At 40.1% G+C, this 15,261-nt stretch overlaps 1 protein-coding gene across 11 annotated transcripts in view; it reads right to left on the bottom strand.

The window, feature by feature from the left end:
- Positions 1-15,261, bottom strand: part of pde1cb (phosphodiesterase 1C, calmodulin-dependent b) — a 116,887-nt gene that overhangs the window by 56,065 nt on the left and 45,561 nt on the right. For 7 of the 11 annotated variants that reach the window (XM_080293283.1, XM_026151007.2, XM_026151003.2 and 4 more), the window contains one exon: positions 6,180-6,206. The exons of 3 other annotated variants lie outside the window; for them this stretch is intronic. In XM_080293283.1, the coding sequence (XP_080149409.1) occupies positions 6,180-6,206 (27 nt within the window). Of the gene's footprint in view, positions 1-6,179; positions 7,830-15,261 lie in introns of all 11 variants that reach the window. One more of the 11 variants, XM_026151013.2, reaches the window with a different exon arrangement.

The following is a 15,261-nucleotide window of genomic DNA, read 5'->3' as shown; positions in this document are numbered from 1 at the left end:
TACATCTGAGCTGGAAAGCACACAAGCAAAAAACTGAGCTACAAAATTGTCCTTAAAAAAAACATATGTTTTACACTACTTCTGCTACTTTTGGGATAATGTAAAAAAATTGTTCACGTGTTCTAAGCAATCATTCTCAAAATGTGTAATTCATAATAATAATTAATGTTTAAAATGAGGCTGTTATCACAAGTGAGCCTGAAGTGACATTTGTGTTTCTAATTTTTAGGTGATTAATGGCATCATCTCTGTTTTTCATCTATTATCTCAGCACATCATCATCTTTATTGCCGTTCTAATTGCCCCAGCTCCTTACTGCTCAAAAGACAATCGGGTTGTTTTAAAAGACATGATTATATTTGTTCCAGTGGCCGATGAATCCACTCATAAAAAACCAATAACAAGATAACAATACACCAATGTTGCTCCAAATGAATCATCTTCAATAGACAGGCCAATAGCTGCGGTGACTGACAAATGGCCTTAGACCGCAGATAAGAGAGACAGAGAGGCTCGGGTAATGGCTTATAATGGGCTGTTCTTGAAATGCCAATCCCAGGATTTGCTCCGTGATTACTGACATTCAGCAAAGAGTTCAATTTTCCCCTGTGACTCTCAGCCTGACTATATCTGTCCACCTCTCTATTGCTCCTTGCCTTTTTTCTTCTGTTAATGAGCTGTCTTTTTTTAATTCACCATTCATTTTATTTGTATTTTTATTTCTATGAGTTACTACATAATGACACAAATCAGCGTCACCAATTAAAACCCCTGAAAGGTGAAGCAAATAACATTGATCACTTGTTACAACGCAGTGTCACAATGCCATGGGAAACCTTGTGTCATGTTGTCATGTAGATATTAGACACGTATGACCCCCCTAAACATTGTAGAAAATACACCATGTCCCAGCGGCAAAGGCACTTTTCATGATCAGCTGCCTCTGCCAGGAGGAAAATGTGCCAAAAACTGTTGAGTTATGCTTCAAAACAGGACAAAGAGCCCAATATTGACTTGCCTCTTGAGCTTCTCTGATCCCAGTCCAAATCAGCATCGGGACAATGTTCCAGAAATGGCACAATCTACCGAGTCCCACCCTGCAACCCTTTAGGACCCAAATGATCTAATGCCAGCATCCCAGCGCCAACAACAAATACCCCAGGAGGTCCAGTATCCATGTTCTGATGAGACCATATTAAAAGAAAAGTCAGGCAGGTGGATTAATATTGCTGTACAAATAGATATACAGAATGAAGACTGATAACAAATCTTAGTGCAGTGAATCTTCAACATGTCAAGTGTATACTGATTTAAAAAAATACAGTCATAGTTTAAAACTGTATAAGGCCTCCAAAATTCTCCTGAATTTTCCTAAAGACATGTCTCAGTTTTTTCCTTAATATTATTCATTTTTATTTTCTGTCAGTCATATTGTTGCCTGTAATCTGTATTGTCTGTTCAAAAACTTTGAGTTTATGTAGACAGAGAGGCCTTGAACTGCTGCTGAGGTTCGGTAATAAGAAATGTGGTTATTACTTGGCATTTAAATTTCAGCTATCAATGAGCGATCAGATAGTATTAGAAGGATTTTTTCTAAGTAACAACAAGAAAGGGAAAATTAAATGGTTTTGTTAGAAATTTGATGCGGATCTGCGAATGCAATCAAGTGGAGTTTAGATTTGCTACTTTTTTTAGTTAGTGAATCACAACTACAGTATGAGAAGAAAATGAAATTTGGATTATAGGTAATTATATATACACACACACACACACACACACACACACACACATATATATCCCTGAAAATCTGTCCTACACAAACTGGCATTTATAAAATATACATAGACAGGGTGCCTGATATTTATGGCAGAGAGGAAACGGCTGGCTTGTGCTGAAAAAGTTTTGCCACAGAGAACATGATGTAAGGCCTTGGACAGTTTTAAAGGCTGTGATCTGGACCAAAACACTAACCACGAGAAGGCTAAATGAGAAAAAAAAACAACCCAAAGAACCCCTTGTATAAGCGCGCGCACGCGCACACACACACGGTTACTTACAAAGACCATTTAAGGCTGGAGACCATTTAAGGCTGGAGGCCTGTCTGGATCAGATGGCAAAACACTTAAAAGCTAAACTACAAGCAGTGACCACTGTAGCATATTTACAGGCTTAAGTAAAAGCATGCTTAATTCAGAGTAGCATTCAAGCGCTTGTCATGAAATACAAAGAGACACTCAAGTGCTCTACTTGTAGCTTTTGGCGGTTGATGAATAATCACTGTAAGTGGTAGCGTTCAGATGATCAATGCCTTTTTGGTAAACATAAGAGAAAGTGCTCTTTTCTTCCTAGTGGCTCCAATCAATCTGCTTTCTGACACATTCAAAGGGATTAGTCAAAGAAGTAACAGATTTCAAACAAACCATTCACTAAACCTCATCCACTGGCGGATTTAGTGAATGGTCAGTAACAGGATTGTAAGGTCTTAGTGTGTATCTGGCACTCACTGAAATATTCAGTACTTCTTTTTTCAGTTTCAGGCTGCAAACTGAGGGCAGTTAATTTACCATGTATACAGTGCTTAATAAATTTTTAAGGCTACCACCCAATGTAAGGTTTATGCCACAGTTTCCCTCAATCACTTCTTTAATGAAAATTACATGCCTAACGTTAAAATATAATTATTTCTGTTATCCATACATTTTTAAACTTACTGTTTTACAAAAAGTTTTTTCTTTTTTAAAGTAATGCTTATTATAAATTTTTGATTCATTTTTTGATTTCATTTTGATTTTAATTTCTCAAAAACATCCAGCGTGCCAGCCCAAACATGGCAATAAAAACATGAAATCAGTGTTATTTGCCTTATACATAATTGTATACAAGTTTCTAAAAGACAGATTTCTAAAACCTTTTCTTGTTTTTATGCCACGTAGTCTAATACATTTCTAAGCATTACAAGTTAACAGGGTTAGGGTTGAGGTTGGGGCTTAGGGGGTTAGATGCCATGATGTCACTATCTGTGACATAATCTGATCTTCACTGATTGGCTGAGAGAAATCCATGTGGTTTGACAACATCACAGTGAGCCGGAGGAAGCCAAGCTGAATGAAATCAAATAAGGTTTCTGACCAGATAATGGATTAAGAGTGTTGTAAGGTTTGCAATGAAGCATAAATCTTACCTCTGTCTTTATAAACTAAGCATACAATGACAATAACAACAAAAAATGTTGTAGTCTATTAACTGTATTTATTGTAATCATCATTGCAAGGCCAGCTAACTGCTGAGGCTAAGTGAAAAACACATAACACGAAAAATCTGTTTTTGTTATTCTAGCTTTTATATGTACTCTTAATAAAAGCCTTCTTTATTATTAATAAAACAGCAACAGTTAGCTTGTTTTAGTCTTAAACAACTTTGGATTTAAATTTGGATTATTGCTCCAAAAATTGCAAAATGAAACCTGCCATTGCCATCTTTGTAAATTGCAGATGTGCTGTGCTATGAATGGAAAGCTTGACAACCACAGCAACAGTAACTAAGTGGGAGGCGGGGCTTACCAACCTGCCAACTGTTGAAAGAGAAGAGCAGAACACAATAGAGATCATGTGATCAAAAATGATAACCTATACAGAAGTAGGCAAACTGTTTCCCTATTTCCAGCACCAACCCCAGATAAAACACACAATCACAGGCCTACACAGACTATCTTCTATTCTTTTTACAGCTTTACTTTCATCCCTCTTAACCTCCTTTCTATGTGCACATTCACACAAACACTCCTCTCCCTCGTCACTCCATGCCTCCCTCTGTGAGGAGGGCAGTCTCTGCTTCCATCTGTGTGTGTAAGGGGTTGTCCTGGTGTGTCAGTAATAACAATTTCCCAGTGTTCCTCTCTGCCAATTAGCCCGGCCGTAATTACACAGACACATATGGAGCTGTCAATCACCCGGCTCCTCCACACAGGAACTCACCCACCCAGCGAAGAGAGCGAGAACGATAGAGAGACTGCGGCAGGGAGAGAGAAGGAGTTTCCAACAGCTAAGGCTATACCACTCTAAACGACCACACACTGTGCCAATAACATGAGCAGTATTTCTCTGACTGTGCAGCAATCCATCAGTTCCCAGGAAAGTGCCATGAAACAGGCTGCAGCAAAAAAAAAGTGTTTTGGAATTTCATTTTGTGGAGTGTTTACAATTTTCTTGTTTACTACTGATCATGATTTGTGCAAATGGTGGAAAAGTAGGTGGAAAAAGAAGCACTGTATTCCATGAAAGAATACACTTAAGAGGTATGACTGAAATTGTCTTAATGTTTGTTTTTTTTAAACTTTGTTTTTTCTATTTTTCAATAAAAAAAACGAATGAGCTGAGCCTGAAAAGCAGGAGAGTTAGATACTTTTGTCTATACCGGCATACACACAGGGAGAGACTAGCAGCTATTTAGCCACCGGAGACTCTATGAAATGCCACCGTAGTGATGACAGTCAAAACAAAAAACAAGCAAGTGAAGCAAGTGATAAAAGCAAGTACCGAATGGAGCGAAAGATAACAGTAGCTGACATATGATGCAACCAGAGCCTAGAACATTCCTCTAGTAACCAAATGTCCGTTTTAAAGAAGCTGGTGAAAAGCAGCTTGCTTTTTATGTGGACGCCATGCTGTAGTTTACTAGAATGAGGAAGAAAGGCGACTTTAGTGACATAACATGACACGATTGCTGATGCAAGACAGGCTGGTCTGAGTATAACTGCTGATCTACTGGGATATTCCTATACAACCATCTCTAGGGTTCATAGATTCTGATTCTGATTCTGATTCTAGATGGTCTGAAAAAGAGAAATCCAGTGAGTGGCAGTTCTCTGGGAGAAAATGACTTGTTGGTGCCAAAGTTGAGAGGGAAATGGTCGGAGTGCTTCAAGCTGACAGGAATGCACAGTCTGTGCCATGAAGTATTAAGGTGGTTCTGAAGCCAAATGGAGTCCAACCTGGTGCTAGCGAGTTATAACTAAGAGGTATACGAAGAGAGGCCGGTGAGTGTGAATTAATATTAGAGCACAAATTTTAAGAGAGCACAAATCTTAGTGATAATGCTGATTTTTGACACATATACTGTAGATGCTGAAAAAAATAATTTCTTGTGTAAAACTTCAATAAAATTATTTTTTCACTCAACAAGGTATATTGTTTATTTTGAGAAAAGACATTACTCTTTTATAAAGAATGTAGGAAGATTGTCTCAAACAATACATCAGGTACAAATTTCATTCACCACAAAAGACTACCGTTTCACTATGTGGCACTTTGGATTACAAAGCACATTTTTGAAGGTATGTATAAAGCCTTTTAGTTTTAAACCTTTTGGGTCACCAAGCAATAAAACATGTCTGTTGCACCAAGAAAAAAATAACCAGATACATAACTGAAAAAAAAAACGCATGACACCCATTTAATGTTCAATGCAGTAACATCTGTAATAAATGACACTTAAACCTACATTACCCATTTATCTAGCAACATTAATTAATCCCCGCTTTTACTCTTGTAAATAAATGCATTCATGTCTCACTTAATGCAGAGCCTGATTTCCCCTGAGCATCTCCAACAGAAGAAAACAAATGAAAGTTTAATAAAAATGAAGATAACATTGAGTTATCTGTCAGGCTTTCAAGTTGTGTGCGTGTTCTATGGTAAACTGTGTCGCCCTGATTTCTATCCATTGTACTCAGTCGACACTTGAATCAACCCAAGAGGGAAAGAGAGAGTGAAAGCAAGAGTATCTGTGAATGCCCGCAAGTGTGGCAAGGTGTGCTTTACTTGTTTAGGTACTATATGTGGCTCTCAGGATTTAAGGTGGTGAACAGGGGGATAACAATAACAATAGTAATAAGATACTAATCATAATAATAATAATAATAATAATAATAATAATAACAACAACAACCTTTATTTAAATTACACATTCATAACAATACTGCAAAAGTGATTTTGCACTGAAAGCAACAATGAATAATTAATAATAATAATATTAATAAAAAGTTATTTCCTAAGGTCCGGTGATGCAGATGGCAGGAAATGAAAAGAAGACAGGCAGAAAGTGGAGGGGGTAAAATATGAAGGGGAGATGGGTAGGCACAGGGCTAAAGGAGGAGGTCCAGTCCCAGCAGCAAGTCTTACCTCTGGGATGTCTTCTTGTACTTGCGCCTGCCAGAGAAAGAACAAACACGAGGAGAATGAGGCTTTGGAAAGACAGGACGAAAAGACATCAGGGTCATGCAAAAACCAGCTGAACATTACACTATAAAGATGATGACTGAGCTATCGCTATCTTTCTTGAGCTGAAAATTTCATGTGAACCAAGCACAATCTGATTTTTTTTTAACAAAGGAAAGAACTACACATTTACACATTATAAAGCTTATTTTAATGAATATGAAGTAAAACTGAGAATCCCAAATAATACAGATCAGTTATCAAATTAAAAGGAAAAATCTCCAGGGTTCAGGAACCCTATACTGAAGACATGACGTGGCTCCGTTATGCTTTACTGAGCATTTTGCTCAAATGGTAAGGCTCCACATTTCTCCTTAGAGGAAAAGGTCATGGCAAATCAACACAAAGTTGTTTTAAAGTGATCAGCTTTATCCTAGGAAGACATATTTCAGTCCTGACGGGAGTGTTTTCTTCCAGGATGGCAATGTCCCCATTTTGAGGGTACAATCATGTGCTATGTGCCTTTGCATTTACCAGATCTTGACTGAGAGTTTCGAGCGACATTGCTCTCCACTGCAATCATCAAAATGCCAAATAAGGAATGTGTTGCTCTCTCCGGTGGTGTTCCAGAGGCAGGGAATCGATACTAAGGTGTATTAAAAAGTCTTTAATGTGCATATGGTGGCCCAACAGCTTGCTAAAACAATTCATTTAATTTAGTTTTTTTCCTTTTAATTTATCACTGATCTGTATATAAACTTAATTGCAAATTGCATCATCAACTTCATGGCTTACTAGAATTGAAGCATATCAATAGTGTAAATGATCAAATCTCACAAATGCAAGCCTGCTCATGGCATTTATTGAGATGAAATGGGCAATTTAGCATATGTTCAATGGGTCTAATTCCTAAACTTGACTACCAACATAAAAAGTAAGAGCGCAGTACGATTAGAATAAAATAGTGACTCATTAAAATAAGAAACTTTTTCACTGATACTGGATCAAATGGGTACATTATAACAGTTACCTGTAAATAAGTGAAGAGCTTTAGAGTCTACTTTTTTGAGTCTACTGTTACAGTAAAGAGAAGTAAGAATGCAAATGCTTACAATCACTTATGCAGAAAAGGGATTTAAGAGTGTCATACCAATATGCAAAAAGACACACACACACACACACACACACACACACACACACACACACACACGGCATTCAAACTCCACTTGATCCCACCAACCTTACTTCTACACACACACGTACAAACATTGGGAAACCTACACAGCTACATTAACACACCTATTCTACTATCACTTACGTTTGGCCCTAAAACACACCCACACCTCCATGAAGTGATAACAGCATGGCTCTAAAAGCTGAGGTCATATACACACTCACTCACACACACTTACAGCACTCATGACAGCAAACTGGGGGGGAGGCATAAACTCACAACTGTTTGACTACAGACATCTATTTAAATTCTAGTCAGGCACAATTCACAGCACTTAGCTTGATTTGCTCCTCCGTTGCTTTCAGTATCAATCTTTTAGAGCTCAGTGCAAAACTGCAAGCTAAGGAAGTTAATCCCCGTAAAGAAATGTTGAGAGCTCCCTTGAAATTAGTGGGAAAGGAAGAATGAATAAATCATTTAGGGTTGATGAAGCCATTGAAATGAAAACAAAATGAAGTTCCACAGTTTAACAGGGTAAACAATACAAAGAAAGACTAAATAAATAGTTTTAGGGGAAATATAATAATGAGACTTAAAAGACAGATCAATACTACATTAAGTAACTACGGGGAAAGTCAGGAGGCAAAAGCAGAACTAAATGCATTATTTCTTTTTTTCTAATCTTAGGTCACAGGTTTTGCCCTTTTACCCTCTTTTGGTGCGTGGGTCTTCTAATTAATTCTAATTAGATGTGGACAAGCAGTGAGGATGGGTCAGAGAATTCTAGGAATTATCACAATTATAAAGGTTAAACATTATAGTAAATGTAACCTTAAAATAAACTAAACATGATATTTCCATGGGGGGCTAGGGGGACGACTCGTCCATCACTAGGGGTGAAGTCACTAAGGCAGTTAAACTCCTTGTTGGCAGGGCCTCGGGGTGGATGTGGGTTGGTGGTTCCCATCTTTAAGAAGAGGGACCAGAGCGTGTGCTCCTACTATAGGGGGAACACACTCGTCAGCCTACCCGGGAAAGTCTACGCCAGGGTGCAGGAAAGGAGAGTCCATCTGTTAGTCGAACATGAGGTACAGGAGGAACAATGCAGTTTTCGTCCCAATCGTGGAACACTGAACCAGTTCTTTACCCTCTTGGGGGGTACTTGAGGGTGCATGGGAGTTTGCGAGTCTACATGTGTTTTGTGGACTTGGAGAAGGCATTTGACAGTGTCCCTAGAAATGTTCTGTGGGAGGCACAGGAGTATGGGGTGTCTGTCCCACTGCTAGGAGCCATTTGATCCTTATAGAACCATTGGAAGAGCTTGGTCTGCTTAGCTGGCAATAATCAGAATCAGAATCGTGTTTATTGGCCAAGTATATGTGCAGACACATACAGGGAATTTGGTTCCGGTAGATGGTGGCTCTCAAGCACAGTAATGTAAATCTCACACACACACACACACACACACACACACACACACACACACACACACACACACACACACACACACACACGTCTATATATACACACATTACACATACATACACAAAGCTGTGTAAACCAACTATAAATAACGAATCTAAACTTATATACATAAAATACAGAAATGAATGAGGTGGAATGAATACTACATTACAAAAAAAAAAAAAGTAATGAATACTACAAAATGTACATAAGGTGCAGCTGCAGTCTGGCAGTGGGAGCAGTGTGACAGGTCAACTGTTAAGAAGGGAGATGACGAGGGGAAAGAAACTGTTCCTATGTCAGGTGGTCCTGGTCTGCAGGCTTCTGTACCGTCTGCCAGAGGGCAGCAGATCAAAAAGTCTGTGTCCAGGGTGTGAGGGGTCTGTGATGATTTTCCCTGCCCGTTTCCTGGTTCTTGAGAGGTACAGATCCTGGATGGAGGGCAGGGGGGTGCCGATGATCCTTTCTGCTGCCCGTACAGTGTGCTGCAGTCTGCTCCTGTCTTGTTTAGTGGCTGCTCCATACCAGACTGTGATGGAGGAGCACAGGACAGACTCAATGACCACAGTGTAGAACTGGATCAGCAGCTCCTGTGGAAGACTGTACTTCCCCAGTTGTCTCAGGAAGTACATCCTCTGCTGGGTCTTTTTGAGGATGGAGTTGATGTTGGTCTCTCACTTCAGGTCCTGGGAGATGGTTGTACCCAGGAACTTGAAGGTCTTCACAGTTGACACAGGGCTGTCTGATATGGTGAGGGGGAGCAGAGTTGAGGGATGTCTCCTGAAGTCCACTGTCATCTCTACAGTCTTAAGAGTGTTCAGCTCCAGATTGTGCTGACTGCACCAGAGTACCAGCCGCTCAACTTCCTGCCGGTATGCAGACTCATCACCATCTTGAATGAGGCCAATGACAGTGGTGTCATCTGCAAACTTTAGGAGTTTGACAGCCGAGTTCTTGGAGGTGCAGTCGTTAGTGTAGAGGGAGAACAGTAGTGGTGAGAGGACACATCCTTGAGGGGCACCAATACTGAGGGAAGTGAGACTCATTCTTGGTGGGTGTCAGACTCCCCCAGGGCTGCCCTTTGTCATCAATTCTGTTCATAAAGTTTATGGACAGAATTTCTAGGTGTAGCCGAGTGGTGGAAGGCTTCAACTTGGGCAGTCTCAGAATCCCATCTCTGCTTCAAATCAAATTCAAATTCAAATTTTATTTGTCACGTACACAGTCATACACAGTACGATATGCAGTGAAATGCTTAGACAACTGCTCGTGACCTAAAAAAAAAAAAAGAAAAAAAAAGGCTATGAATAAGATAGAAAATAAATATGAAAAATTAAAAAGGGTAAATTTAACTAGGAAGGAATGAAATATAAATTAAGGTTAAAAATGAAATAACTGTACAACACAATTTAGAATGAAGGGTAAAGTTAACTGGGAAAGAATAAGATAAAATATATAAATTAAAGTTGAAAATAAAATAACTGTACAACAAAATACACAATACACAGTATAGAACTATATAAGAATGTATGAAGAAATATAAATAAATAAATAAATATATATATATACACAATAACAGCAGCTGTACAAGTATTAACTGGAAATGAAGAACATAGTGACCAGTGTTGTGCAATCCACATTATGTCTTGTGCAGTGCAAATATGCTTAAAGTGATTTAAGTGATGAAGTGAAACAATGTCCAGAATGTCCAGTGTGTGTGTAAGAACTATATGTGTGGGTCAGTACTGTGTGGTGGTGTGATTGAGAGACCGTATCGCCTGCGGGAAGAAGCTCCTCCTCAGTCTCTCTGTGTTGGTCTTCAGGCAGTGGAATCGCTTTCCTGACCTCAACAGAGAGAACAGTCCGTTGTTGGGATGGCTGAGGTCCTTCACGATCTTCCTGGCCTTCGTCCAGCACCGCCTGCTGTAGATTGAGTGCAGGTCAGGGAGCTCGGAGCGGACTTGATGATGGTGGTGGAGCTGGTAGTGGCCACACAGTCATATGTGTACAAAGAGTACAGCAGGGGGCTCAGAACACACCCCTGGGGGGCTCCAGTGCTGAGAGTGGTGGAGGCTGAGACGTGTCCGCCCATCCTTACTGCCTGTGGTCTGCCAGTTAGGAAGTTGGAGATCCACTGACACATAGATGAGCTGAGTCCCAGATGCTCCAGCTTGGTGGTGAGTGTGGAGGGAATTATGGTATTAAATGCAGAGCTGTAGTCTATGAAGAGCATTTTAACATAATTCCCCTTTCTAGTGTCCAAGTGAGTGAGTGATGTGTGGAGGAGATGAGAGATGGCATCGTCTGTGGAACGATTTGGACGGTAAGCGAACTGTAGTGGGTCCAGTGTGTCTGGTAGTGAAGAAATGATGAAGTCTCTGACCAGGCGTTCAAAGCACTTCATCACTACTGAGGTGAGGGCTACAGGGCAGTAGTCACTGAGAGAAGCAGGGTGGGGTTTCTTCGGGACAGGAACAATGATAGACTCTTTGAAGCATGTGGGGATCACCGACTGAGATAAAGAGATGTTGAATATCTCAGTGAACACAGGAGCTAGCTGGTATGCGCAGTCTCTTAGGATACGACCTGGGATGCTGTCTGGTCCTGCTGCTTTCCTGGTGTTCACTCTCTTGAAGGCTCTCCTTACTTCATGCTCAGAGATGACGAGCACGTTTCCGGTGCTGGCAGTATCTTCCTGTCTGCAGCCGTTAGCGCCGCTAGCATTAGCATTGTTGGAGTCCTTAGCTGCAGCCTCGAAGCGAGCATAGAAAGTGTTCAGCTTGTCTGCCAGAGTCACGGCCGCGTTCGTCATACCGGTTGTTGGTGCTTTATAGTCCGTTATTGTCCTTAGTCCCCGCCACAGGCTCCTAGAGTCACTCTGTTGGAGTTGTGACTCTAGTTTCCTCCCGTAGAGCTGCTTCGCCTCTTTCACCGCCCTCCGCACGTTATATGACGCGGCTTTAGGGCTGGGCCATATTATACCGTTCACGGTAATACCGGTATAATGTTAGGCAACGATAGGAAAATGAAATATCGCGATAGAATGGGAGTAAAACGCGCATGCGCAGTGCCTTTGTTTTCATACGCACATGGCCGATTGTTGAGTGAAACAGATGAACCAGAATTGGTTTGTAAAAATGGTGCAACTTCCGTGATGTGGAACTGGTTTGGTGTTTGTCCGTCAGATACACAACAAAGCACATTTTTTTGCAGAACATGCAAGCGGCCGTCGTTATTGTCGTATTTGTCGGACTAAGATGCTCTTAAATCTGGGAGTAATCTGGGTCCTAAACTCCGTATGCTTCAGGTCAAACAACACTGCAGCATCACTTAGAGTTAAAAACTGTCTAAATTCTTTCATCTTTAATAAAACGATCAGCATTGCTGCTTTACCAGGTGTAACTATAAAGTGCCTCTCAACTTTAACTTCCAGGCATCCATGAAAACAAAAGTTATTCCATTTAATGGAGTTAGAAGTTAGCAGGAAGCTAGCGGAAGTTAGCTCGCTAGTTTCGCTAGTTACCTAAGCATGATATTGCATGTTCTGACTGAGAGATTTCTGAAAAAAATCAAACGTACAGCTCTGCTATCACTTCCAACATAAATGAAGACAGGAAACTAAACAGCAGTGACGTTTGTAGGGTTACTGAAGTTGGGCTAGCTGGTATATAATGATGTGCTACGTGATCGCTAGCGACACAGCTATGTTAGCATAACATAAACAGTGAAGCTGGAGGACGAACACTAACACTTTTCCACTTATAAAAGTTAACGTGAAGGTTCTTCATGGTTAGAGACAAATGCAATCGCATGGCAGGATGCTGTAAACGGACCAAACTTCAGCCAGGAGAACAACTGAGATAATCCATCCACAATAAGAGGTTAGTCATTAATATACTGCAACAACATGGGAATAGAGCAGCTGCCAGAGAATTCAACATTAATGAATCAATGGTACAGAAGTGGAGGAAGCAAGAAGAATGAGTTTAATAAAGTTTGATTTATCTGACTGCTTTGTTTCGCTTAATGTGCCTTATAATCCCGTGCACCTTATGGTCCGAAAAATGCGTACTGCACACTGCAGTTTAATGTTGCAAAGCACCTCTTTTTAACTTCAGTGGATATTATACATGGTTATGCTCAGGATATGTCAGCCCATTTCTACTGGAAATGCCTTTTGGTTAAACTTTCAGCAAGGAATTTGCATTTGCACTGTTACATTTTTATAAAGCTTTAATGTACATAAAAACCAGCTTCTTGTTTAAGTGAAAATAAATGGAAGGTTGTCTTTTTGCGCTAGTAATGTTGTGGAGTTGTATTTTGTCTCGCATCAATTATATCGTCGGTTATATCGTTATCGCAAATTTTCAAATATATATCGTGATAAATATTTTTGGCCATATCGCCCTGCTCTACGCGGCTTTGTACGGGTCCATGTCCCCCGTCATGAGTCCCGTGTTGTAGGCAGCGGTGCGGGATCTCAGAGCGTCGCGGATGGTTTTATCCACCCACGGCTTCTGGTTGGGAAACGTTGTGATAGTCTTTGTCTCCACATCCGCTAGTTTCCCGATGAATCCCACAACCGCTTTGATGTGGTGGCAGATTATGTGGTTCTGTTTGCTTCATCAGGTGGTGTCCTCCAGCTCGCACTGGAGCAGTTTGCAGTACCGGTGTTACTAACCCAAGTAGAGGACTTCTAAGGGTTACGAGTGGGTGGAGAGGGGAGTGGGAGGTCAATTGACGGATTGGTGCTGCGGCTGCAGTGATGCGGATGCTGTACTGGTCCGTTGTGGTGAAGAGAGAGCCGAGCGTAAAAGTGAAGCATTCAATTTACCTGTCAATCTACATCCCTAACCACACCTATGGTCACAAGCTTCAGGCAGTGACCAAAAGAACAGGATTGAGGATACAGAAATAGGTAAAAGAGCTTTCTTCAAAGGGTGGCTGGCCTCTCTCTTAGAGATAGGGTGAGAAGTTCAGCCATTTGGAAAAGGCTCAGAGTGCTGCCGCATCAAAAGGAGCCAGTTGAGGTGTTTCAGGCATCTGACAAGGATGCCTCTTGGGGTTGGTGTTTTGGGAATGTCCCACCGGGAAGACCCAGGAGTCGCTGGAGAGATTATATCTCTCGACCACCCTGGGACTGCTTGGTTTTCCCTCGGACAAGCTGGAGGAGGTGGTCAAGGATAGGGAGTTTGGGGCTTCTCTGCTTAGGCTCCTGCCCCCGTATAAACAGAAGAAAGTGCATGGAGGGATAGATATTTACACTGAATGTGGTCCTAAATAAGACAGAGATTCAATCGGAATGCTCAAATTAGAATTCATGACACTTTTACCTCATTGTCTGGCCTGTACATCTTGCCAAAAGAGTTATATGGCAAGGTGCTGATATTTTAACCTCCTGAGACTCTCTGCCCTCATATGGACTCATAACATTTTGGTTCATTTTATCCATATACTTAATTTGTATCATTTGTGTTTTCTTAAGCAATGGTGACTTTATTGTGCTGTTCTTTAAAATAAAGCCTTGTCCTCATATGAAAATATACTTTAAAAAAAAAAAAAAAAAGAAATATCTTCTGCTTTTCTGTTACTATATCATTAGTTATAAAGTATTTTATAGTTTATTTTATACTTTATAGATTATTTGTAGCTTTTTTAGTTAATACAGTATAAGTCCACACAACTATTTGTCATGATATTACCATATACCAATTATATCTTATGCACATAATTTTTGTCTTTTGTCTATGATTATATATTGTTATTCATTTAGTTAGTCGATGTATTAGCCTATCTTATATCATCATAAGAAATGGATAAGAATGAATGTCATGTTTTATAGCAGGCGCAGAGCTAGAGCTGAGGAAGTTCTGGTAAATATTGCAATGTTTTTGGACAGATTTAATAATTTGTGGTTACCAAAAAGTTTTGAAGCGAAATTCCATTTCAGTTTGCACATAAAATAAATTTTCTATTTATTTACTTACATTAACATACATAAAACCAGAGCTCTGCAATTTTAATTAATATAAAGACTTGTTTTATTTGGTCGCCTGCCAGTGGCATCACATCTTTCTCAAACCCTGTAGCGATAAACCTCCCAAGGAAGCACAGTAAATACCGGATGATCAGGCTTACAATAAAGTTATAACATTACAGTAATATTAGCTTTTCTCAATTACTTTGACTGAAGATAACAGCACTAGGCAATCCCACAACTGAATCCAACACATGGGATGACAAATATTTGCTCTAATCATTTAAGTACTAATCGTCTCACTAATCATTTTACAATCTGTTAAGTATTTTTAACTATAACAAGCAAAATACACTGCTCAAAATAATTCAAGGAACACTTGATCATCACAGTTTAACACAGAGTCACTTCAACTTCACAGAAATCAGTAT

The sequence above is a fragment of the Astatotilapia calliptera genome, chromosome 18, assembly GCF_964374335.1.
Source record: "Astatotilapia calliptera chromosome 18, fAstCal68.1, whole genome shotgun sequence".
NCBI classification, from domain to species: Eukaryota; Metazoa; Chordata; class Actinopteri; order Cichliformes; family Cichlidae; genus Astatotilapia; species Astatotilapia calliptera.
The sequence above is the reverse complement of the archived record's forward strand: the minus strand, read 5'-3'. Positions and strand labels throughout refer to the sequence as shown.